Source organism: Eptesicus fuscus, chromosome 9 (genome assembly GCF_027574615.1).
Source record: "Eptesicus fuscus isolate TK198812 chromosome 9, DD_ASM_mEF_20220401, whole genome shotgun sequence".
Classification (NCBI taxonomy): Eukaryota; Metazoa; Chordata; class Mammalia; order Chiroptera; family Vespertilionidae; genus Eptesicus; species Eptesicus fuscus.
The window spans coordinates 47,376,808-47,404,236 of record NC_072481.1 but is presented as its reverse complement, the minus strand read 5'-3'; the positions used below and the strand labels follow the sequence as shown (position 1 = coordinate 47,404,236).

The 27,429-nt window shown below is 41.3% G+C and overlaps 1 protein-coding gene across 1 annotated transcript in view; it reads left to right on the top strand.

Annotated features, from left to right (window-relative positions):
* Positions 1–15,676, top strand: part of DNAI4 (dynein axonemal intermediate chain 4) — a 75,138-nt gene extending 59,462 nt beyond the window's left edge. The window contains 4 exon segments of the mRNA XM_054720914.1: positions 4,489–4,587; positions 5,747–5,973; positions 10,792–10,948; positions 15,465–15,676. Of these exon segments, the coding sequence (XP_054576889.1) occupies positions 4,489–4,587; positions 5,747–5,973; positions 10,792–10,948; positions 15,465–15,515 (534 nt within the window). The 3' untranslated portion in view covers positions 15,516–15,676.
* Positions 15,677–27,429: the final 11,753 nt, after the last annotated feature.

Here is a 27,429-nt window from a genome sequence, read left to right as displayed (position 1 = left end):
TTGGACAAAGCCATGGTGTCAGGGCCAAGGTAGAGGCGGTTAGAGGCCAAGCGGGGAGGACAGTTGTGGGTGATCAGGCCAGGATGGGACAGCAGTTGTGGGTGATCAGGCCAGTGGGGGAGGCCCACTGAGGGTGATCAGGCTGGTGGGGGAGGGGGCAGTTGGGGGTGAGTAGACCAGCAGGGGGTCCAGTTAGGGGTGAGCAGGCTGTCAGTGGAGGTCAATTGGGGGTGATCAGGACAGTGGGGGAGGGGAAGTTTGGAGTGAGCAGGCCAGCAGGGGGGAAAGTTGGGGGTGAGCAGGCCGGCAGGGGAGGCAGTTGGGGGCAAGCACACTGGCATGGGAGGCAGTTGTGGGTGATAAGGCTGGAGGGGGGGGCATTTGGGGGTGAGCAGGCTAGCAGGCAGAGTGGTTAGGGGCAATCAGGCAGGCAGGCAGGCAGGCAGGTGAGTGGTTAGGAGCTACCAGTCCCGGATTGGAAGAGGGATGTCCGACTGCCGGTTTAGGCCTGATCCTTGTAAACCAGCAGTAGGACATCCTTCAAAGGGTCCCATATTGGAGAGGGTGCAGGCCGGGCTGAGGGACACCCCCTGCCCCAATGCATGAATTTCGTGCACCGGGCCTGTAGTATACTAATAATAGCCTAGGTGGTTATCACGCCCTCATGCCATGATGCCTTTATGCCGTCACAAGGAGGCTGCGTGTGCAGTGGTTGTGCGCAGGTGGGCAGGGACTTGACTCTGTGTGCATGGCGCAGAGGCAGGGCTCAGCAGCCGCTTCATGCGGCGAGACCTGGGGCTCCCGCGGTCCACGTGCCATGAAGGCGGGGCCTGGCGGTTGCTCCGTGCAACAAGGCCTGGGGGGTCCTGTGGCTGTGCGTGCCATGGAGGCAGGACCCCCAGCTCCGGCCTACCTCTTTGGGGGAATCTATCAAGGAGCCCTGCAGTTCTGGGGCTCGCGCAATTTTGCGCGCCGGATCATTAATATCTATATCTATATCTATATCTATATCTATATCTATATCTATATCTATATCTATATATATATATATCCTACCTTATAATAGAGAAACATGCAAATTGACCGCACCTCCGCTATGCCCATAATTGGGCCTGCGAGAGGCTGGGGGCGGGACTCCGGGTGACCTATCTGGCTGTTGAGAAGACCAAGATGGCGGCGCCCAATCCTCTTAGTTCCGGGGTTCAACCCCGGCTGTGTCCGGGCCGAGCCTGGCGCTCCCGGGGGTCCTGGGTGGCGATCGCCACGGGGGGGGGGGGGCGTGTCCGGGCTGAGCCTGGCGATCCCGGGAGTCCGGGGCAGCAATCGCCGCCCGGGGGGCTCTGTCCGGGCCGAGCCTAGCGCACCCGGGGGTCCCGGGCGGCGATTGCCACCCGGGGGGGCTGTCCGGGCCGAGCCTGTCGCTCCCGGGGGTCCAGGGCGGCGATCGCCACCCGGGGGGGCGTGTCCGGGCCAAGCCCGGTGCTCAGCATGGGTCCCGGGTGGCGATCGCCACCCAGTGGGGTGCCAGCCTGAGCCTGGCGCTCCCGGGGGTCCTGGGCGGCGATCGCAACCCGGGGGGTGTGTCCGGGCCGAGCCCGGCGCTCAGCATGGGTCCCGGGCGGCGATCGCCACCCGAGGGGGCGTGTCCGCGCTGAGCCTGGCCATCCCGGGGGTCCAGGGCGGCGATCGCCACCCGGGGGGCTCTGTCCAGGCCGAGCCCGGCGCTCAGCATGGGTCCCGGGCGGCGATCGCCACGGGGGGGGGGGGGCTGTCCCGGCTGAGCCTGGCGCTCCCGGGGGTCCAGGGCGGCGATCGCCACCCTGGGGGGCGTGTCCGGGCCGAGCCAGGCGATCGCCACCCTGTGGGGGCGCGAGTCCCGCTGAGCCAGGCGCTCCGGGGGATCCGAGGGCCATCGCTACCCTGGGTGGGGCGTGGCAGCACTCGCCCAGCCGCTCCAGGGTCCCTGGGAACATTGCAGGCATGTGGTTGCTGAGACCCAGACCAAGCCTCTGGCCACAGATTCATAGCTTTGCGGATACCTAGGGCAGGGATCTGCCTTATCTGCAGAGAGACAGAGGTTCTGCAGTGCCCCCAAGATGTGGGTGGGCCCAGCCAGGGATCAAGGGGCATGAAAGGACTCCTGGCAGAGGGGCAAGGACCCTCACCCCTGAGGCGGGGGTTGAGGGGTGGAGCCACCTCAGTGAAGGGGTGCTGCACTGCAGTGTACTGGACTGACTGATGTGATTCAGATAAGCTCCCAGTGCTAATGGGCCTTGCTCAGGGGGCCTTCACACTTCAGAGGCAGTGACTACTGCTCCTGCCTTCACCCAAAATCAAGCTCGCTACACCCTGACCCATAGCAGAGCATGCCTAGGCAGTGAGTGGGAAGCCTTCCACCTGCTTCGGAGAAGGGGGGCGGGCAGTAAAGAATGGGGGGAGAGGAAAGAATGTGGAGCATCCGCAATGAAGAGGTGCTTGAGAAAGAGGCTCTGAAGCCTGACTGGAAGGTTTGTTCTGTTTGCTGGGCCGCTGCCCCTTAGGAAGCGAAAAGAGCATGGCTCTGAGGGCTTCCTGTGTGCTCTGAGGGCTTCCTGAGTCAAGTTCCACAGCCAACTGGAATTGGCCTCAGTTTCCTGGTCTGTAAAATGGATGAAGCGTGTCCCAGTGCTTTCACTGAGCTTTGATGGGCAATTGAGATACTATATAAAGAAAATGAGGGAAGAAGTGAGAAAGAAAAGGAAGGATAAAAAACACAAAAGAAAGATTGAAAGGAACCTGTAAACCCATTGTCACTTAAGTAGGGAATATAGTCAGTAGTGTTGTAATGATGGTATGATGCCAGGTGCGTACTAGAAATATCGGGGAACACTTTGTAAAGTATATGATTGTCTAACCACTATTCTGTAACTAATATAAAACCTGAAACCAATACAAAATAATGTTGAATGTAAAGAAATGAAAATTGGAGTGAAATTTTTATAAATTTCAAAGTTTAAATAAATGCTGTAAAGGAAGGAAGGGGAGAATAAAAAGTGTTTTTCATTTTGCCACTTCATTAAAAAGACAGTTGTCTTTATGTGGTGCTTTTATACTTTTCTAAGTCATTATCTCATTTTAATTTCCGGGCAACTTAAAGACAAGATAAGTATTCCCTCCACTACTCAAAGAAAGGAAATCTTCGTGTCTGGTCCTAATGATTCAATCATCAAGCCCTTAGTGTACAGCAGGGTTAGTAAAATTTTCTGTGCAGGGTCATATCTATACTAATAAAAGCCTTGGGGGTGATCAGGCCAGCAGGGGAGGTTATTTGGGGGCAATCAGGCCCGCAGAGGAGCAGTTAGGGGTCAATCAGGCCAGCAAGGAAGCAGTTAGGGGGCAATCAGGCAGGTAGGTGAGCGGTTAGGAGCCAGCAGTCCCGGATTGTGAGAAGGATGTCCAACTGCAGGATTAGGCTGAAAAAGAGAGATTATTAGTAAAATAGTCCAGAAATGTGAACAGAAGAGGAAGTAAGTGTGCTCAACTTTGTTAATATTCACATACATGGCAATCTGAACCATTAGGTATAATTGTACACTTAATAGATGGCAAAATTTAACATGTCTGATATAACCAACTGTTGAAGAGAATATGAGTCAAAGGGAACTTTTATTTACTGATGAATGTAAACTAGTAATGCTACTTGGCGGGGGGAGGGGGGATTTTACTTTTTGTGTAATTTAAAGTTGCATATACCCCATGATCTAGTATTTGCATTCTTAAGTACTGGTACACACTAGAACAGCATGTCTAAAATTTTAATGTACATATAAATTATTTGGAAATCTTGTGAAAATGCAGATTCTGATTCAGTAGATCTGGGGTAAGGTGAGATTCTGCAGTTCTAAAATGCTCTCAAGTGATTCTGACCCCACATAGTTAGGACATAAAACACTTACTTCCAGACTTTCTAATGATGACATTTTTCACTATAGGAAATACATTTAAAATCCTTATTTAATACATACATTTTGTTATAGATTTCTGAGACACCATCTAGTTCAATTTCTCATTCCCAGCAAGAACCATTTCCTTAGCATTATATAGACAAATAGCTATTATTAAGTCATCTTCTTGACTAGTTCCATCGAAAGGATACTTACTAGTTCCCTGGACTGCTAGTTCCAGTGAGAGATAGCTCTAAGTGTTAAAAAGTGCTTCCTCATTTTAAGCCAATGTTTGTCCATGTAATTTCTAGATAGGATGCTAAGTTATATCCTCTATTCCAGCAAAAAACAAATCTATGTTTTCTTTGCACAGTAGGTCTTCAGGTAGTTTAATTATTGTAAAATCATGATAGAAAGAAAAAGACAACAGACAACTATCTTTAAGTTAGTATTTCTAGTTTTGGTTCTTGAATTGATTTTAATATATCTTGAATGGTCTAATCTTCTGTTTAGCACATTTACTAATGTATCAAAAGCCAATGCATTTTGATTTTTTGTGTTGTAGGACACAAATATCTATTTGGCTGGCACTGAAGAAGGTCATATTCACAAATGTTCTTGTTCATACAATGAACAATACCTAGATACCTACAGAGGACATAAGGTTAGTTTAATTATAGTAAGTATGGAAAATGTATCTTGAAATATTTCTGAAACAATAATATCATTATGCATAGTATTTTAAACATGCAATACATTTACACCTTCAGAGTTAAAAATATCAACTCAAAATAAGTGCTTGCTTGCATGGAAACCACCAATAATGTGTGGGGCATTGTAGTTGGCTTCCAGATATCCTCAATTTTTTCTTGCACATTATGGAAGTCACAATTTTTATTTGTTTCTGACTTTGTTTATGATAACATGCTGATCCCAAAGTAAAATTGTCTCTTGCATATCCCTGTTTTGCATATCTTTTATAATTGTTCCATCTATATTTTCTTCATTTTTTAACACTCTCTCTCTCTCTCTCTCTCTCTCTCTCTCTCTCTCTATATATATATATATATATATATATATATATATATTTAATGTTTGACTTAAAAAAAATATATATATATATTTAATGTTTGACTTTAAAAAATATTTTTTATTGATTTTTTACAGAGAGGAAGGGAGAGGGAGAAAGAGAAACATCGATCAGCTGCCTCCTGCACACCCCCTACTGGGGATATGCCCGCAACCAAGGTACATGCCCTTGACCAGAATCAAACCTGGGACCCTTCAGTCCGCAGGCTGATGCTCTATTCACTGAGCCAAACCAGTTAGGGCAGTGGTCGGCAAACTGTGGCTCGCGAGCCACATGCGGCTCTTTGGCCCCTTGAGTGTGGCTCTTCCACAAAATACCATGGCCTGGGCGAGTCTATTTTGAAGAAGTGGCGTTAGAAGAAGTTTAAGTTTAAAAAATTTGGCTCTCAAAAGAAATTTCAATCGTTGTACTGTTGATATTTGGCTCTGTTGACTTATGAGTTTGCCGACCACTGGGTTAGGGCAACATTCCTTATATTTTTAAGTCAATATGTATAATATGTATTAATATTTAGTGAGTATTATATCAACTATTTTAAAATGTTTTTGTATGGCATAATTTAGAGAAGATTCAATTTATGACATTACTTTCAGCTAAAATAATACCCACATAATAATGCATGATGGATAAATCTTCTAGAAATCTTAGCATTTTAAATTTTTTGGTGAAGTTTAAAGTATCAGATATTAAATACTATTTACCTATGTGTTTTAATTAATTTTTTTAATTTAAGGGTCCAGTGTATAAAATAGCATGGAATCCGTTCTGTCATGATGTGTTCTTAAGCTGTTCTGCAGATTGGGGCGTTATTATATGGCAACAGGAAAATAACAAGCCTTTTTTGAGTTTTTATCCAACTACTTATGTTGTTTATGATGTTGCCTGGTCCCCGAAATCATCCTATATATTTGCAGCTGCAAATGAGAACAGAGTGGAGATTTGGGACCTTCACATCAGCACGTAAGTGTTAATATCTATCTTGGGGATGTTTCTAGTAGAAGCAGGTTAAAATAAATGATACCTGAAAGTTTTGACATTGGTTACAGAGTCCTGTACAGGGTGGGGCAAAAGTAGATTTACAGTTGTTCATATGGAAAATAACACAATAATTAATAATTAATAACACAAGAATAAACTCTGTGTTTTGTGTACTCAAAACTGTAAACCTTTTTTTTCCCCACCCTGTATTTACTTTGAAACAAGGACTATAATAGTTTATACTATGAGAGTTCTTTAAGAATAAAGATGTATGCCAGGATGCTATATTAATATTAATTACTTATGTGGTTATAAACATATTTGAATGAAAATAGGTTATATTGCCCTGGCCAGTGTGGCTCAGTTAGTTGGATATAGTCCCATACACCAAAAGGGTGCCTGTTCCATTCCCGGTCAGGGCACATGCCTGGGTTGTGGGCTCCATCCCCCGTGTGTGGGACATGCTGGAGGCAACCAATCACTGTGTCAATGCCACATCAATGTTTCTGTCTCACCCCTCACCCTTTCTCACTCTCTAAAAATCAATAAAAATAAAAAAAGGTTATATTATTCATCTCCTCAAATGATTAAATGCTAATATATAATATCATAACTACCTTTAATTTAGTTAATCATTTTATTTTTTTATTTTTTATTTTTATTTTTTCTATATTTATTTATTTATTATTTTTTTAATGAATCTTTATTGTTCAGATTACAATTGTTTCTCCTTCTTCCCCACATATCTCCCCACCACCCAGTTCCCACCCCCCTCTGCCCCTACCTCCCCCCCACTGTCCTTATCCATAGGTGTATGATTTTTGTCCAGTCTCTTCCCATACTCTCCACACAGACACCCCTTTCCCCCTGAGAATTATCAATCCACTCCCATTCTATGCCTCTGATTCTATTAAGTTCACCAGTTTATTCTGTTCCTCAGATTTTTAATTCACTTGACTTTTAGATTCACTTGTTGATAGATATGTATTTGTTGTTCATAATTTTTATCTTTCTTCTTCTTTTTCCTCTTTTTAAAGAATACCTTTCAGCATTTCATATAATACTGGTTTGGTGGTGATGAACTCCTTTAGCTTTTTCTTATCTGTGAAGCTCTTTATCTGCCCTTCATTTCTGAATGATAACTTTTCTGGGTAGAGTAGTCTTGGTTGTAGGTTCCTGCTATTCATCACTTTGAATATTTCTTGCCACTCCCGTCTGGCCTGCATGGTTTCTGTTGAGAAATTAGTTGATAATCGTATGGGAGCTCCCTTGTAGGTAACGAACTGTTTTTCTCTTGCTGCTTGTAAGATTCTCTCTTTGTCTTTTGCTCTTGGCATTTTAATTATGATGTGTCTTGGTGTGGTCCTCTTTGGATTCCTTTTGTTTGGGGTTCTGTGCGCTTCCTGGACTTGTAAGTCTATTTCTTTCATCAGGTGGGGGAAGTTTTCGTTCATTATTTCTTCAAATAGGTTTTCAGCATCTTGCTCTCTCTCTTCTTCTGGTACCCCCATAATTCTGATGTTGGTTCGCTTGAAGTTGTCCCAGAGGCTTCTTACACTATCTTCAACTTTCTGAATTCTCTTCTCTTCATGCTTCTCTGGAGGAGTGTCCTTGGCCTCTTTGTATTCCAAATCTTTGAGTTGATGCTTGCAATCCTCTAGCCTGCTTTTGGGTCTCTGTATAATATTTTTTTATCTCAGTCAGTGTATGTTTAATTTCTAGTTGTTCCTTTTTCATATCCTCGAGGGTCTCATTGAATTTATCGGCCTTTTCCATGAAATTCTTGAAAAACCTTATAACTGTGGTTTTGAACTCTATGTCCAGTCACTTGTTCTCCTCCATTTCTTTGGTTTGTGATCTGTTTCCTTGCCTTCTCATATTCTCTGCTTCCCTGAGTTGGTAGGGTAGCTTTGTGTACTAGGTGTCCTATTGGTTCAACGGGTCAGCCTCCCAGTTACCTGAGGTGGACACTCTTGGTGTACCCTTGTGTACTGTGTGTCCCCCAGCAGGAGCTACAGCAAGAACTAGTTTTCTCCTCCTTTGCTTGGGCGGTTTTGGAGCAGTCTGACTGGAGCTGCAATTAATTTGGTTGAGCTGCCACAGAACAGGCCATTTATATGCAAAAGCCGCTGTGTGGAGCCTGGGCGGGTTTGTAGAATGTGCGGGGCGGGGCCTCAGGGCGGGGCGGGGTCTCATAGCGTCACTAGGCTGGGGCGTGGCCAACGGCGATGGCTGGCGTCAGCCGTCTCTGCCTTTTCCGTTTCCAAGTCCCTGCGCCCCACGCTCCAGCGCAGTAAACAATGATTGCTGGGCACACCTCTGCAAAAAAGCCACTCTCACTTTCCGACCCGATGGCCGAGAGTCCAGCCTCTCCCCGTAGGTGTCTGGTTCCCCCGAGTGTCCCCAGAAACTGGATTTCACAGTGATCGGGAGCTTGCCTCCCTGCAGGTTGAAGAAAAACCGTGCGCCCAGTCGCCCGCTGCCAGCCCGATTAGCGCGCCTCCGTACCTCAGCTCCCCAGCGTTTGTGCTCCTTTCTTTTCCTAGTTGTAAATCTTCCACTCAGCCAGCTTTCCCGTGGTTCTGGGTGGTAGACGCTCTGTCCCTTAGTTGTACCCTCGAAATTGTTGTGTGAGGCAGCAGATTAGCTGCTTAACTATGCCGCCATCTTGGTTCCTCCTAGTTAATCATTTTAAATTGACTGGTTTACAGGAGAATGTAGAGAGGTGGCTAATTTTTTTTAACTAAAGATTTTCTACAATAAGATAAAGAAAAGGAACAAAATAATTATTTTTTACAATATTTACGTATTTTCCTACCTGTTTCAAAACATATTCAAAGGGGAATTTGTTTAATTAAGATTTTTTTATTTAAGGTGTTACACCAAAGTTATTAGACTGTCATCTACAACCTCTTATGCTTTTTAATATGCAAGTTGAATAATGCTGCCATAAAATGTTTAATGATTCCACTTCAATTAGAAAATATTGGAGATCTTTATGCTTGCTTTAGCAGAAGGATCAGGGAAAAACATTCTTGTTTAAAATAAATGATGACCCTGGCCATGTAGCTCAGTTGGTTAGAGCATTGTCCCAAAATGCCAAGGTTGGGGGTTCAATCTCCGGTCAGGGCACATACAAGAAGCAACCAATGTCTGCATAAATAATTGGAACAACAAATGTTTTTCTCTCTCCCGTCTTCTCTCAAATCAGTAAGTTTTAAAAAATTTTTAGATAAATGATGGAAAATTCAATGGGTTTATTCTTTTTTTATTATTATTGATTTTTTACAGAGAGGAAGGGAGAGGGATAGAGAGTTAGAAATATCAATGAGAGAGAAACATCGATCAGCTGCCTCCTGCACACCTCCCACTAGGGATGTGCCCACAACCAAGGCACAAGTCCTTGACCAGAATCGAACCCGGGACCCTTCAGTCCACAGGCCGACGCTCTATCCACTGAGCCAAACCAGTTAGGGCATAATGGGTTTATTCTTAATGGCAAAATTTTCCCCCCTAGAAATTAATAATTTAATAACTTAAAAATTTTGTCATGGCTTGTTCTATAAAACAGCTTGAACCAAAAATCAAGGATTATATCACAAATCAATTTATTCTTGAATATGAGATGACTATTGTCTGATTTAATTTTTCTAATAAAACTGAAGCTCCTATGACTGCATTTCTTCAGAAGAAATATTCAAGTTGCTGTTTCGTTTTTTTTTTGTTTGTTTGTTTGTTTGTTTTTTTAATATATTTTATTGAGTTTTTACAGAGAGGAAGGAAGAGGGAGAGTTAGAAACATTGATGAGAGAGAAACATGGATCAGCTGCCTCCTGCACACCCCCTACTGGGGACGTGCCCGAAACCAAGGTACATGCCCTTGACCGGAATCAAACCTGGGACCTTTCAGTCCACAGGCCGACACTCTATCCACTGAGCCAAACCGGTTAGGGCTCGTTTGTTTTTTAAGGGAATCAGTGGATGCTTTGGATGACAAAGAGTGGGAAAAATTCTTGTTCAAAATATTCTTTTATGTTTCAGAGGTTCATTTGGGCCTAAACATCCTTTTATTAAAATAAATTTATTACTTAAGGAGTTGAATTAGTCAGGGAAACACAACAATTAAAAGAGAGGGAGGGAGAGAATAAGGAAGGAAGGGGGAGATGGAAGGAGGGTAGGATGTGGGGGGAGGGGGGAGAGAGAGAGAGAGAGAGAGAGAGAGAGAGAGAGAGAGAGAGAGATTTAAAAGAATGGGCTCACAGCTTTGTGGTGCCTGGCAAGTCCCAAATCTGCAAGACAGGCTGGTAAACTGGCATTTTCGTCAGGAGTCCATGTTGCAGAAGTTCACTTTGGGGAATTCAGTCTTTTCTCTTAAGGCCTTCAACAAATTGAATGAGTCCGACCCATGTTCTGTAGGATAATCTGCTATATTCAAATTCTACTGATTTAAGTGTTAATCATATTAAGAAAGAAATACCTTCACAGCAATGTGTAGACTAGTGTTTGACCAAATAACTGAGCACAATAGCCTAGCCAAGTTATACATAAATTTAACCATGATAGGAGTTTAAACTTAAAAGTTCTCACCTTTAATTGTACATTGCTTTAATTTATCTAGTTGAAAGTAAAAGTTTTGATTGAATAAGGATTAAGAAGCAGTTATTTTGATTTTGAAAATGCTTAAGCTTTTGATTTTTATTGCATAAAATCACAAAAAATAATTTCCGACTTCTCTAAGTCTGAATATACAAAGAACATATTAACAACAACTGAACTTACAAAGAACATGTGTTATTACAGTTTGGATCCTCTAATTGTGAATGTTGCTAACCCTGGAATCAAGTTCACAACTGTTCTCTTCGCTAAACAAACAGATTGCCTTCTAGTGGGAGACAGTGATGGACAGGTTGCTGTGTATGAACTGAGAAATATGCCTACCGCTTTGACTTCTAGCCGGGTAAGACTCAAAAGTCAAAATTTTATGTAATTGTATGATTTTATTTAGTTGCAATTTTGTGTCATGCAAGGGATTTACATTTCTTATATCTTAACTGTGGTGCAATGGAAAAAATATAAGTCACAAGAGCTGCTGCCTACTTGGCATGATTCCTATCTGTTCTCTGTCTGTAAAATTAGAATAATGATGTTGTTGAGCATAAGATTTATAAATGTTACATGGAAGAACTTAAAATTTTACCTAGTATTTACTTAGGACTTAATAACTGTTAAATATAGCTGAAAATTTACTGAAAATATACAAAAACTTTTACAAGAAATAATATTTTTAGATATTATCCAATGTTCCTAAAATAGGCATTTGTTTCTATTAGTTTAGTATTATCCTTAATCCCTTTCTCTGATCTTCAAATACCAAAGCTTTGTTGTAAAACTTTGACATCATTATTTGTAAGGTAGCTTTCCAAGTTTTTTCTGTTTCTTATGTTTAAATTTCTATTTTAAGGAGTAATCTGGCAAATATTACAGTAAATACAATAAACATGTTAAAAACATTAAAATACTCAGAAATTGATAAGGAAAAACACTAAAACTCCAGTAGAGAGTACACAATGATTGAAAACATCATTCACAAAAAAATGACTAGTAATTTATATTTTAAAATTGAACCTCACTAATAAAGAAATAAAAAATTATTACATTAAATTAACACGTGATAGCATTCTCATATATCAAATTAACAAAGATTTTTTTTAATGAGACTGGTCAGTACTGGTAAACATTTGATAAGATAGGTCCTCGGCTATACTGATGTTTGGAATATAAATTGGCGTAACTTTTTTGGAAGCAAATTAGCAATATGAGCCAAGACTATCTACTTCTGGGACTCTATGTTGTAGAAATATTCATAAAGGCAATCAAAGAAATTAATTATAGCACTGTTTGTAAATGGATTAAAAAAAGAAAAAGAAGAAGGAAAGAACTTAAATATCCAACCAGAGACAAATAGGGTCAGGGAAGGCAGATGTGTTGATTAGATTTGGGTCACATGTTGGAGGTAGAGTTCTACCCCAATCATAGGTAGTTTTGGAGATTATTTTCTCAACTGGCTGAGATGCATATTGACCGTAGACATTTAAGGGGATTTTCCTAACTGACAGGCCGAGCCCTGTTGCACTGTTGATTTGTCATTGTCCTCCATTTGGAGAGGTTTCAAAGCCCTTGTCTCCTAAAGTCTAGTTACAGATTACTTACATCCTCCATCCTTTTATGGAGCTCTGCAACATGTTGCTGCATCGCTTGATTGATTTCTATCAAGTGATGGGAACAACCTAAATGATCATCAATGGAGAACTAGATAAGTAAAATATAGCACATTTACCCGAGTGACTACAATACCAAAGTTTAAATGATGTATAGTTCAATGTGTCAATATGACACATTTGAATACATCTTTAAAAACATAGTGTTGAGCAATAAAAGAAAATTTCATGAAAGGAAGTACAAATATTATGATTTTGTAATATTATTTAAACACAAAAATTAAAACTGTGTTCTTAGGCATACTTATAGTTAGTAAATGTATAGACCGGAAGGTGGAAGACAATGTTTCATTTCTGTGTTTGGATTTGAATCAGTTAGAGACATCTTTTTTTTTTTTTTTTTTGGTGAGCAGTATGCCATGCAAGCAGAAAGTAGGCAAAACTCAGAGTCTGAACATTTTGGTAAACTAGTGTGTGTGTATGTGTGTTTTAATGATTTCAATGCTGGTGAGCAAAATTTTCTTTTAACGAATATATTCCACAAATTAGTAAATAAATATAGTTTCTTAATACAAATAAGTCTCTTATGCTTTTGGTCACAATATTCTAAAGGTTAAAGATTATATTTCTGGGAGATTAAATTATTAATCAGTTTTTACATTACTTACTGTCAGACATGAGCTTAACTGATACTGCTCTTTTGTAGCTTTTCAGAGAATTATAATCATAACAGTAATTTGAAGTCTCAAAGAAATTAATGCCAAACAATTATTTTCTACCAAAATATCTTATCAAGTAACATTATGATCTATAATTTCCCCATTAATTTTAACCAAGAGTAAATAAAAATTTTGGAAGGCTTATGATTTTATTCTACAGGAAAAATCTGTACCAAATTTATGGTAAAGGCTGCCTCTGAGAAGTGAATGCTGAGAGAAGAACAGCATTGGGGAGGGCTGCAAAGGGAACTTTAATGTTATCAGTATGGTTTTATTTCTTTTATTAAAAAGTGTCCAAAGCTGCCCTAGCCAGTGTTGCTCTGTGGTTAGAGCATTGGATTGTGCACGGAAGGGTCATGGGTTTGATTCCTGGTCAAGGGCATATACTTGGGTTGCAGGTTCGATCCCTGGCCAGTTCAGGGCACATGCACGAGGTAACCAACTAATTTGGCTCTCTCACATAGATGTATGTTTCTTCCTTCCTTCCTTCCTTCCTTCCTTCCTTCCTTCCTTCCTTTCTTCCTTCCTTCCTTCCTTCCTTCCTTCCTCCCCCCCCCCTCTCTCTCCCCTCCCTTGCTCCCTACCACTCTCTAAAAATCAATGGAAAAAATATCCTCAGGTGAAAATTAACAAGACAGGTCTCCAAGGCAAAGATGACATTTGTTGGTTTGGAGTGGATGTTTCCCAAAGGCAAAGGACCATGTATGCTGCAGCAGGGTTCACTGGGGAAAACCCATGGAGAAAGGATCGACAGCAGTTTTAAGACCACAGCTCCCCCGTATCTCTGCATTGCCTATCACTCTTTGTGATGGTCTTGCACAGAAGGAGGAGGAGAAAGAGGAGGAGGAGGAGGGGAAGGGGGAGGGAGAGAAGAAGGAGGAGAAGGAGAAGGAGAAGGAGAAGGAGAAGGAGAAGGAGAAGGAGAAGGAGAAGGAGAAGGAGAAGGAGAAGGAGAAGGAGGAGGAGGAGGAGGAGGAGGAGGATCCTTGGGCTATGGAGATTTTGAGGGATGAGATTTCTGAAACTCTGGCCCCTCCCTGATGTGATAAAAAACCAGAATACTATTGTGCTGTGACATAGCAGAACATTGGCTGCAGCCCTATCCTATCAAGTCAGGGTTCATGGTTTGGGGTAACATCAGTCTGGTGCCTGGCATGAACAGGTACCTGGGATCCAAGCCTTGCAATTATAGCAAGTGATGTAGCCAGTTGTCAACAGGATTAACCAACACGTTAGCATTTATTGGTGTAAAAGCACCAATTCCTCTCCTGGCATGATGGGAATTGGTTGCTGGGGGCCCAAGTCTTGCATTGTGCAGATTATGGTTCAAGCACTTGGTAGAAGCCAGTTTCAATGGGACGCTGCACAAAGAAACTCCCTTTCTGGAGGCAGCCTGTAGAGAATTACTCTTGGATATTATTTCTCCTCTTATGTTTCAGTGTATAAATGTTTGTCATGTTATTCTATGTACTTGGGCTTTTACCTTTTTCTTCCCCAAATTAAAGAAAAAATAAAAGATCAGTAAAATCTTCAAAATGGGGTTTTAGAAACATAAAACACACACACAGTAAATTCATGCTGAGATACAGAAGGCAGAAAAAAATACACCATTCTTTCAGCAAATATTTACTAAGTATGCACTATGGCAGGGTCTATTTGGGGCACTAAGAATATAATAGTGAACAAATTATGGAAGTGATCGATTATATTTGCCCAAGTGAGAACGAGCTAGAAAGAGATGGGTTTGAGAAGCAACCTGGGAACCGACTGGGAGTGTCAGGACCTGAAGGGTGGAAGGAATGCCACAGAGAACTACGGCACCAGCTAAAAGACAGGAACTGGCCTACGTGTTAGCTGAGGTGTTTATAACTCTTAGAGTTTATAGTACACTTTCACCTATATTAGCGCATCCAACTTTTAGAACACTCTTTAGAGGTAGAGAGAGGTTAACTATTTCTAGACATAAGTGATTCTCTCAAGATTACCTTGACTGTGTGATCGGGAAATCGCCAGGCTTCTGTTCCCAATTTCCATCTTTTCACTGTATCTTTCTTAAAAACTCACCTCATCCTCTTACATATGATCATTTTACCCCTTTAGTACAAAGGTCATTATTATTACATGAAATACATAATCCACATAGACATTCAGACATTTTACTCTCTCTAAATCAAGTACCGTATTACAGATCACGAAAAAGCCTAAGATAATATTAAGACTAAAAGTTATTTTACAGATGAGAAAATTCAGCTTTATGCATTAAGCTAAACAGGAGCTGCCAGAATTGTCCCTTTACCGAATTCTTATAAAACTGTTTATCAAACTTCAGTAAAAGAGTCTTTCATAGAAAAGAGCAGATTTATACTAGGGTTTGTTTCCCTTTTACAATCTTATTGGATGCCCTCTATATGTGTATCACTAACTTATATGTATTTTTTAACTTATAAATTTTAAATGACAATTTAAAGACTACTTTACCTCTTAATTTGTGTTTTATTGCATTGTAATTGTGTAACTTTTTTTTTTTCTTTTCCAGAGAGATGTGATAGATAGTTTGCTTGGACCAAGGTCAAATCAACCAGGATAAATTGTCATTACTGATATCCTTTCTAGTTAATTTTTTTTAAAGGAACAATGTTTAATATCTAATAGTCTGTTTGGATGCAGTAAGCTGGGATTTTGATTTTAGAAAACAATATTTAATGTATAACTTCTATTTGAACTTAATAAAAATTTAATCAACCTTTATTCCAGAGATATGTTGTTAGTTGTTTATCCAAGCTAATTGTAAGGGTATTGTTGGGATTTTCTTAATTTTTGAAAGATACTCCTACTCCATTTCTTAATCATATTCCAAGTACACATACATACTTATAAAATGTCTATGTATGTTAGAAAATTATCATTCCTTTAGAAGAAAAGCTTGGGAGTTATTAGAATTACTTAAGCAAAAATATTTATTAAGTCCAAGTTCTATGCATATTTAAAATCTTCTGTTTTCCAAGGTTTGTGAATTATGCAGGTGTTAATATTAAGAAAATATTGGATTCTCATATTCAACTTTAAATCAATATTCATCCTCTTAGATCTGAGAGCTGAGCTATAGAACTTTATTAGACTATTTGATAAGCAAAGGACATGACAGCAAAAGTCAGAATTGCACTGTTTGGCCAGCAGGCATGACACTCCCAGTTCAGGGAGAAGAGTTAGTCTGGGACACATCAGGGCTCCCTCCTCGGCATGCCCAGAATCTATGCCCAGACTTAAGTGGGCCCACAGAGAAAATAGAAAGTCCCTGATCTGTAGTTTGCATCAAGATGTTATTTTATAATGAATTCCAGGGCAAGTTTGTGGCGATAGAAGGAGTAGGAGACAGTAACTCCTCCAAACATAGATGGCTAACAGTCTGTTCCATGCTATTTGTTTCAACAAGTCTTGGATTTCGTTGACTGAGGCATACTTTATAGTATGGCCTATAAAGCATGTTACGTGAGGAGGACAAGACAAGGCATTTAAAACTCACTAAACTCTCTAAAAAGATATATATTAAAAACTAAGAATGCAATCCATGCAACAAAGGGAACTACCTTTCACAAGTATCAATTTCTTCAACAACTCCATTTCTATGGAGCCATCCTTTAAACAAAAGCAAGGCACCTTTTACCTATTTTCTTCCTTTGCCTAGATGACTGTTTTCAAATTTTCACGAGTCCTTTGAAATTTCGAATGCTGTGCAGAATTGCAATAAAAATGCCATAAACAAAGCTTGCTGTGATTTTTCTTACCTTTAAAATTTAAAAAAAATAACTTTAAGACAATAAACAGAAAATGCCGATGGTAGAAGAACCTAAACAATAAAAATCAACTGTTATTTCATCAACCAGAAAAAATAATCCACTCTTAGCTTTTGGGTTATTGTATATTACTGAAAATGTAAACACTGATTTATTGTCCGGTATAAGAAACTACACAAAATGGTTTTCTCAAAGACCCCTAGAGTGCTCAAGAAATGTGCTTAGTATCCTGCACTGACATTCTACTTGAGAATAGCTGGAGGCATGTATGTAACCATCAGGTCCCATTAATAGTTAAAGCCCAGAAAATGTTTGAGTAATAAGCTCCTTCCTATAGTCTGGGCCACCTTGCTTTTGCCTCTCTTCTGCTGAGATAAAAGGACATTCTATTCTCATTCTGGAAGTAGAGAAACTAAGGCCCAGACAGTCAAGGCACTGCAACACAATTGGGTGTTTTCACAAAACTGTTTTCATTTCTGACTCTGACAGTCAACGCCTCAGTGGGTTGGAACAATAGTCAGACTCTGTTCATCTGTAGTGCTGTTCTGATCAATACTATAGTTTGTGTATTTGAAGTCCATCTACTACATATTGTGTCAAGGTATTGTGCATGGCATTTGAACATTTCCCTTCCTGCCTTTGTTGCAGGCAACCCGTGAGGGTGAGATAGTACTTCACCGATGTTTTCTAGATAAGGAAATGGAGGCACAGTGGAATTAAAAAAACGTGTCCTAAGTCACACAGCTGAAGAGGTGGTGTAATTGGATCCAAATTCAGGCTACTGAACAAAGGCAGTCAAGTCAAACTGGTACTCAATGTATTCCCTTCGGTACCACCAGGGAGACCTTTTTTTTTTTTTTAAAGTGAGTTTCACTGAAGACTTCAACCCTTGTGCACATGCCTTTCAATATTCTGGGTGGTGACTGGGAAGACTGCACGGAGCGCTTTTGCAGCATGCTCAAGTGTGATGGTTGTCTGAAGGAAAAGCACTTGTGTGTCTGAACTGTGAGCCTCTGGCTAGCTGCTTTCCCCATGAAGCACCATGCTCTTTTTCTTTAAAGAAAAAGACTGGAAAACTGTGGTTGATCAGATTTGGGTATTTGGAATGAAATGAAACCAGACTTGAAAAAGAACAAAGTGATCCTGTAACTTCAAGAGAAACAACTGACACTATTTGTTGCCAATGATAAAATTGAAGTTTATAAGCAATTTTGGAAAACTTTTATTCACCAACCTGAGCATCAGTAGTGATATTAATGAATTTGATTTTTTGCTATTGTGTAATGAAATGTGTCAACATTTGTAAGATGTGCATAACTAACTCAGTGAACCAGTATTTTCCAAGTATCAATGTATGATGTTACAAAACCATGAATGGGTCCTCTGTGATGTTCGCTGGTAAAAATATAAATAAATAATAATAAATAAATAAATGTCTGTACATTATATCCTATATAATTAAGAGCTAATATACTAATTAGACCGAACAGCAGAACGACTGTCCGGATGACCTTCCAGACAAAGCCGGGGCTGCGAGGGCTGAGCCCCTTGTATAAATTTCCTGCATTGAGCCTCTAGACTACACTAATAAAAGAGAAACATGCAAATTGACTGTCTCTCCACTATGCCCACCAGCCAATCAGAGTGAGTATGCAAATTAACCCTACAAAGATGGAGGTTAATTTGCATGCGCAGGCCCTGAGTGAAGACTGAAGACAGCATAGAAGGAAGTCAAGTGCTGCAGAAGGGAGGAAGCCGAGGCAGTGGAGAAGGGAGTGAAACCCACCTTGGCAGGCTTTGCTCCCTTCTCCGCTTCGCTCTGGCTGCAGGAAGCCCTATTCTTGCAGGAATCTTCCTGCAATGGGCCTCTGGTATGTATATAATATTCTTTAAAAATATATGTTTTTATTGATTTCAGAGAAAGGAAGGGAGAGAGAGAGAGAGAGAGAGAGATAGAAACATCAATGATGAGAGAGAATCATTGATCAGCTAACTCCTGCACACCCCCTACCTGGGATTGAGCCCACAACCTGGGCATGTGCCTTTGACCAGAATTGAACCCAGGACCCTTCAGTCCACAGGCCAATGCTCTATCCACTGAGCCAAACCAGCTAGGGTTGTATATAATATTCTTGGTCATCTAAAGAGTTTTATTCTATTATATATGCGTAAGAACTTATTTTGTTATAATTAGCTTTTAAATTTATCTAGTTCCTATTTAACTTTATCATATAATTATTTTCTTTTGTTACGGTGAAGAATTGTGTTGATAGGCCCTGGCCAGGTGGCTCAGTTGGTTGGAGCATCGTCCTGTGCACCAAAAGGTTGCAGGTTTGATTCCTGGACAGGGCACATACCTAGGTTCTGGGTTTGATCCCTGGTGGGGGCATGTATAGGAGGCAACTGATCGATGTTTCTCTCTCACATTGATATTGCTCTCTCTCTCTTTTTCCCTCTCACTAAAATCAGTAAGACATATCAGTGAGGTTAAAAAAAAAGAATTATGTTGAAAGCCTTCCTCATGTTGAAATTTCCCTGCGTTCTCAGAATAAATCTATTTGATCATGGTGTAATATTTTTTAATGTTCAGAATGACCGAACTGTTAATATTTTATTTGGAATTTGTATAACTGTGTTCATAAGAAAGTTGATCTCTACCTGTTTGGCAGTGAAGATTAATTTCATAAAATGAAGGCTTTATCTGTTCTTTAGAAATTTGGAAGAAAAAAGCTATAGGCAGGTAGACAGACATGAGCAGGGCAAGGATGATGGGTCAGGTACAGAAGGTCACCAAAGTGGAAAGCCCTCTGTGCCTAGCAAGGAGCAAAACTGGGAAAACAAAAGCCTCGTCCCCAGGGTAACCTTTTGTCCCTAGTGTATGGCTTGTCAGGTGGTTTAGACCCCCTGACCTTTTCATCCTTGAAGATAACAACTAGGCCTCAGTTGTATTTTAGCTCCAGGCCCAGAAAAGCAGCAAAACCAGACAAGTGACTCCATGGCTGCCTCAGGACCAGCTGCATTGACTAATGACCTCCTGCCCTGGCACTGACCAATCCGTGGAGATCACGAGACTGAAAGAGCACACCTGGAAAGCTGATGAATATCCATTGAGACCCTCCCCTGAGACCTCCCCTAAGACTCTCACCTGTAAGAGAGAGATGAATGTGTTCGGGGTGAAGGACAGTCAGTGTATGCTCTCCCCCAGGTGAGCATGCCCATGCCATTTCCTTCCTCCTCCTTTCCTCTATGGGACCCCATGAGACTTGCAACCCGGGGAGCAATGGGCAGTGGCAGCTCGTCCTGAGTTAACATCCTGACCCTGTCCCCAAGGCTCCCTTTCCCCTGACTTCCCAGTGAGCTAAAGCAGCCCACCTAGGCTCTCCTGTTGCTTCTTTCTCCTATGACCTTTCTTGTTTCACTGTCCTAAGCATATTTTTGCTGAGGGCAGTAAATTCTTATTTACTTTGCTATACTTCATCTCTTGATTGGAATCTTTCCTTCAAGAAGACAAGAACTGAGGTCTCATTGTCTCGCCAGTAACAATAGTATCTTTTGCTTGGTGACTTTAAAAAAATTCACTGCAGTATAATACAACCAAGTGTGTTACTTTTCAGTTTCACTGGGACATGGCCACACATATTTGGTTACTGTCCATGGCTGCTTTTGTGTTTCAAGGCCAGAGCTGATAAGCTGTGACAGAGACCTCTGGTCTACAGAGCTGAAAATAATTACCGACTGGCCCTTGAAATTTTGCTGACCTGTGCTTAAGAACATCATATTGCCTCAAATTGACCCACCTCCCTAGAATGGGTCCTTTAAAGGCTTTTACTTGTGTTTGTGAACTGGGATGCAAATTGACTGTTTTTCAAATTTTTTTAAAGATCTTGCCAAAATAAATTTCTTGTTGTAATTTCCTTAAAGAAAAATATAAAGATAATGTATTTTTAAAATTTATTTATCATCTAAAGTTTTACATATGTCTCCTTTTTCAAGATAATGTATTTTTATAATTAATTACATTTAGTTCATTTTTTTTTTTAGTTTTAAAATGAAATAATGACTTTGTAAGCTTAGTATTTTTTATATGAATTTTAAAAATGATTTCCCAGCACCCCTGCACAAATCAGGAATTCTTTCCTTTGGATAGTTGGATGATTCACCCTCATTCTTATCTGTCTGTGGGAAGCAACAACTTTCTTTCTTTCTTTCTTTCTTTCTTTCTTTCTTTCTTTCTTCTTTCTTTCTTTCTTTCAATTATAAATGGAAAACGAAGCTTAGTGCTCCCATACTGGTTATACTGGTTCCTTGCCTTGCTTAGTAGGGAAAAATAGCCCCGTGGGTGGGTGGGGAACCACAAGTTTCAAGTTATATCCTGCACTGAAATTAAAGGGAAAAAAAATCTGTACCTTCATTAAATTATCAAGGAAAGAAACTGAGGAGAGAGTACAGAAAACTTTAATCAGATACTTAATACATTTAAGCCTCAATCAACCTTCTATTAGCATGTGTGCATGCATAAGAAGAAGGGAGGGAACATATAATTCACATGGGCACGAGGACAGGGAAAAATAAGTGGCACTGAGCAAAAGCAGAGAAAGGGACTGAGAAAGGACTCAGAGCGGCAAGACAGCTGACCGAAAGAAGTGCACAGACCAGCAGCGATGAGCAAAAAGAGGCTGCATTTGAAAACGAATAGGATTTTATATTAAACTAGTGGCCCGGTGCACAAAATTCGTGCATGGGGTGGGGGTGTCCCTAAGCCCGGCCTGTACCCTCTCCAATCTGGGACCCCTCGAAGGATGTCCTACTGCCAGTTTACAGGGATCGGGCCCAAACCGGCAGTTGGACATCCCTCTCGCAATCTGGGACTGCTGGCTCCTAACTGCTCACCTGCCTGCCTGCCTGATTGCCTCTAACCACTCTGCCTGCTGACCTGCTTGCTCCCAATTGCCCGCCCCCCCCCGCCAGCCTGATCACCCCCAACTGCCCCCATGCCAGTGTGTTTGCCCCCAACTGCCCCCCTGCTGGCCTGCTCGCCCTCACCTTCCCTCCCCACTGACCTGCTCGCCCCTAACTGCCCCCTGCTGGCCTGCTCACTCCAAACTGCCCCCCCTGCTGTCCTGATTACCACCAACTGGCCCCCCTGCTGGCCTGCTGCCCCCCAACTGCTCCCCCACACCGACCTGATCACCCCCAGCAGCCCCCCCCCCCTCCACCGGCCTGATCACCCACAACTGCTGTCCCATCCTGGCCTGATCACCCACAACTGCCCTCCCCTCTTGGCCTCTAACTGCCTCTACCTCAGCCCCACCACCATGGTTTTGTCCAGAAGAACATCCAGAAGGTGTCCTGGAAGGTCTCCCAGTCTAATTAGCATATTACACTTTTATTAGTATAGATGTTGACTTTAGGAGAAATTAGTTGCCAAAGATAGCAGTAGTAGATGATCAAAACTTTGAAAAGAAAAAGGTAACCTGGGGCAGTACATGATGGTGGTGAGCAGAAATCGCTAAAACATATGCTCAATTCTTTATTTTTTATTATTTTTATTTTTTTTCTGTCTTTATTGATTAAGGTCTTAAATATGTGTCCTTATCCCCCATTGCCTCCCCGCCCTGCTCATACCTTCACCCCTGTGGTGTCTGTGTCCATTGGTTAGGCTTATATGCATGCATATAAGTCCTTTGGTTGATCTCTCCCTCTTACCCCCACCCTCCCCTACCTTCCCTCTGAGGTTTGAGGGTCTGATCGATGCTTCTCTGTCTCTGGATCTGTTTTTTGTTCATCAGTTTATGTTGTTCATTATATCCCACAAATGAGTGAGATCATGTAATATTTATCTTTCTCTGACTGGCTTATTTCACTTAGCATAATACTCTCCAGGTTCATCCATGCTGTTGCAAATGGTAGGAGTGCCTTCCTTTTTACAGCAGCATAGTATTCCATCCACTCATCTGCTGATGGGCATTTAGGCTGTTTCCAAATCTTAGCTATTGTAAATTGGGCTGCTATGAACATAGGTTTGCATATATTCTTTCTGATTGGTGTTTCTAGTTTCTTGGGATATATTCCTAGATGTGGGATCCTGGGTCAAACGGGAGTTCCATTTTTAGTTTTTTGAGGAAACTCCATACTGTTCTCCACAGTGGCTGCACCAGTCTGCATTCCCACCAGCAGTGCATGAGGGTTCCTTTTTCTCCGCATCTTTGCCATATGCTCAATTCTTTAGGAAAACAGGTTCTGCAGGAAGAAACTGGAGATCAAGAGTAAGATTCTACGATGGGTCTGACATTTTACACACTGTCTCTTCCTCTTCTTGGCAAGAACATAAGTGGTGATCATTAATCAGTAATAATTAGTGATCATTATTATAATCATTTTTACCTTTGAGAAAACGGAGGCTCAGGACACTGGCCACTTTGCCTTAACTTCACAGTTAGTCAAGATTCAAAATTAAAATGAGATGTTTGTCCAATCTGTGCTGAAAACAAAAACAAAAACAAAATCCTAGATCGCATTGCTGCTCAAAAGAAATAAATTCGGAAACTGAGGCGAGGGTAGTTGGAGGGATGTTAGGCAGACTTGGCCTGAGGAACCACTTCTGCTGTTTGTGAAAACAATACGGGTGGGGGTGAGACCGGATTGCAGGAGGTGGAAGCCAGAGGAGCAGAGAAAGTCTGAGGCTGTGGCTGCAGGCCACTTCCTTAAACATTTGAGAGCAAATCAGCATAGTAAATGATCAATAACCATTTAATATTGACTTTTTCTTAATGCGTGTTTTAATAATATCTAGAAAGACAGGTCAGGTAATGGTCCCAACAAGGAAAGTGCTCATTCTCTAAAATGCTAGATTTAAAAGTTCTAATTTCTCAATTGCTGGTTTGTAAATCACTCCCATATACTGGATAATTCTCAAGAGTGCTTTTGTTTTGTTTTGTTTTTTTAAATCAATGAACTGAAGTAGTGCTTCATTTCCCAGCACATAATCTATTGGACTCTGTTGTCACGGCCTCCTGTGAACAATGAGCACAGACAACAAACGGCATCTTGATGTAAGATGCTAATGTATTTTTGAGAGAACCTTTGCATTTCCTATGATGTCTGATATCAGAAACAGATCCTATAGAAATATTTTAAAGTGAAGATAAAAAGGAAGGCACCAGTGAATTTGCTTCGGGGGGAAATTTTCCCTATTGATTTTGGGGGAGGGTTTCCTGCTGACATTCCCAGAGTTAACAGAATTGCCCATAATTTGCTATTAGTACTGACTATGCAGCTGAAGCTGCTGCTAATGAATATTTTATAAAGCGGGAGGAAGATGTCAGGTCTCAATTTGGAGGGCTGCCAAGTCTAAACCTCTCACCTTGATGTTGTAGATCAACTCCACTTGCACTTTTTTGGCTGTTTGAGAATATCTCCATCTGAATGTCCCCTTATTAACTTCAATTCAACAAGTACACACTCAAACTCAGTGTTTCAGTCCTCAACTCTTCTTGCTGATTCTCTTTGTTTTGCTAATAGGACCATTGATCTAGTTGCCAAGACTCAAAACATTGAACTGCTATCAAAGGAGCCACTTTGATGAGGGATTCCTACCAGGCATTGTACTGCTAAGGGCTTAGCAAGCATGAATTTTCACTTGTTTTTAGTAAGCAGAGGCTGTACCCCCACAGGCCCATCATAGCCCTCCCTTTGAGTAAGTGTTCTGTCTCCTGGGACTGGCCTGACTCCAAAACCCTGTGAGGTAGGTACCAGCATTATCATTACTTTAAGTCAGGGAGGCTGAGGCTAAGTGAGGCTGGTAATTTGTTTACGGTTACTTAACTAGTGACTGGGCAGCAGGACTCAGACCTGAGACGGCAAACACCCAGAGCTCCACACCTTCAACCGCCTGTCCTGTTCCCTTAAAGTCACCTCTGAATACCCTTCCCTTCTGCCTGATTGTGCAACTGTCCTGATTTCCATTTCAGTGTCCCCACTCAGTTCAGCCTCTCATTGCCTCCCACTTCTCCTAGGACCTGCTCTCTACTGGTGGATTTCTCTGAAGGAATCGCTTCATTACTACCATTAGCTGAACGAAAAGCCTTCGATGACTACCCGTGGTCAGAGTGTTGCTTTCTAACCCAGACATTCAGGTTACCACCCACAAGCCCTTTCCCATCGTAGTTCTGACCACTTATCTTTATAAACACTAATTTTTTACCCAGGCTAGACTTTTTCCCATACTCAGACCTCCTCTGTCTGTTGAAATTCAACTTATCCCCTTCATGGTCTAAGTAAGTGCTATCTCCTTCATGAATCTTTTCCTGATTACCTTATCCTAACTAATAAAATAGTAATATGCAAATTGACCGCACCTTCACTATGCTCAAGCCACGCCCACCAGCCAAAACCACACCCACCAGCCAATCAGGGCAAGTATGCAAATTACCCAACAAAGATGGCGGTTAATTTGCATACACTGAGGGAGGGAGGAGTGAAGACTGAAGACAACTTAGAAGGAAGAGGGAGGAAAAGTGGAAAGCAAGGTGGCTGCCAGAGGGAAAGCCCGGGCGGGGCAGAGCGGGGCAGAGCGGGGCAGGCAGCAGCAGCGCATGGGTGCAGGCACGGTGGCTGCAACGGCCGCACATGCGGCCGCTGCAGCCGCCACTTGCAGGATTCTTCCTGCAAATGCGCTATTAGTTACAATATATTCTGGAATTTTCTTATAAAATCATATTCTAGTTTGTACTGTGGTCACTTGTGTACTCATCATCCTGATAGGATCCTAGTCCCTCTAGGGTTAAGTGGTAGGATACTAGTGTCTTCGTGGTTGGTAGTTAGGTAGTATAGTGCCTTCCTGTGATTCTTACTCAAAAAGTTCAGATGGACTAAGTTTTATTGTTAGGTGCTGTCAGGATGTGTGGTCCCTGTATTCAAGATGTTTTCAATGTAGTAAGGGAAACAAAACTATTATTCAAAAAGCAGCTAGAGGATAATCAGGAGCTCCACTGTGAGAGTGATGAGAGGAGAATTGGAGGAAAATAATGGATGGAGAAGGATTTAGAGAAAAGGTGAGACCTGCGTTTAATGCTGAAACGTGAAGAAAGTTGCTGTAAGTGGGAGGGAAAGGCATAAGCAAAGGTGGCGGAAGGATGGCACTTCAGGGACAACTGTTGAGAAGGAAAAGTACCAGGGAAATTCAGGATGTTTCAAAGTAAAACCATTCCCTCAAATTTACAGTGTCATTTTTTAAAAGAAAAGGTTTAATTTTTAAATTGATATATAATTGACATAATATTGTGTAAGTTTCAGGTGTGTGACATGTTGATTGGACACATTTATATATTGCAATGTGCTTACCACCATGGTGTTAGCTAACACATCCATCAAAATTTCCTACCACAAGGCTTTTTGTGATAACCAGCATTCTTCCCAGTTGGTCACAAGTAGTGAGTTTTTACTATATATTTTTATATTACTAAAAATTGCTAAAATTCATCATTGATGATCTGAATTACATACAGTAAATGGCAATATGCTGGCAAACTGCTTCCTTTTTGCTTTTTAACAGCCATCATGGTTGTTGTTTATTTTTTTTAAAATTTATTTCAGAGAAGAAGGGAGAGGGAGAGAGAAATAGAAACATCAACGATGAGAGAGAATCATTTCTTGGCTGCCGCCTGCCTGCCCCACACTGGAGAAGGAACCCGCAACCCTGGGCACGTGCCCCAACCAGGAATCGAACCGTGACCTCCTGGTTCCTAGTTCAGCGCCCAACCACTGAGCCATGCTGGCTGGGCACATACTATTTTAAGGTTTGATTCCTAACACAGCCTGGGACAGATGGTAAGAAAATCTCATGGATAAGATTTTAGAACTAAAAAAGAAAAAAAAAAGCCATTTTTTAAATAATGGACTTTCTACATACTAAATAATTTCCTTCATTCTTATTTAGTCATGCAAAATTGCTCTGATTGTCCCTGCTATTGTTCCAAGAGGGGAGATGTTCTCAAGTGTGTAATGAAAATATGAAGCTCATTTACTTACTGTTTTTATGATATAATCCAGATTCAAAACTGGTCTATGGAGATTGACAAATATTGGTTGTGATAAATTATTACAGACATTTTCCCTCTAAGGCACTAACAGAAAAAATAACAAAAATTGACTAGTTCATTTTGAAAAGCTACCTTCAAAGCCAGAGCAAGCAGAAGGCAAGAGATTTTAAAAGTAAATGTGGTTTGGGTGAAAAATGAGACATCGGTACATTTTAAAACTATAAAGAACTGACTGTTTTCCCACTTGTTAAATTCTTTTTGGTATGAATTACACATCATTTTTTCCCTAGGATTACCGTGTTGCTAATTTTCTCCATATGTGTACGATTTGTCTTTGACCTTTAACTAATGTCCTCTGGGCAGTCCACTTACCATCCAAGAACAATGCCACAGCATCAGTTTACACGCTGAAAGCTCCATAAAAATAAATGATCCATGGCACAAGCTACATTAACCAGCAGAATAATAAGCTATTTCAGCCCTATAAATTTTAGTGCCATCCATTGAAAACCACACTGGGTCACTTGTAAATTCACAAGAACAAAATAGTAAATACACACGTCTTATGTGTTAGGCTGCCAGCTATATATTTTGTGGGAAAGTTTGTTAGCTTAGGAAAACCTACTCAAAGGCACACCGAGCAGTGTATACTTAAAAGCAGTGTCTC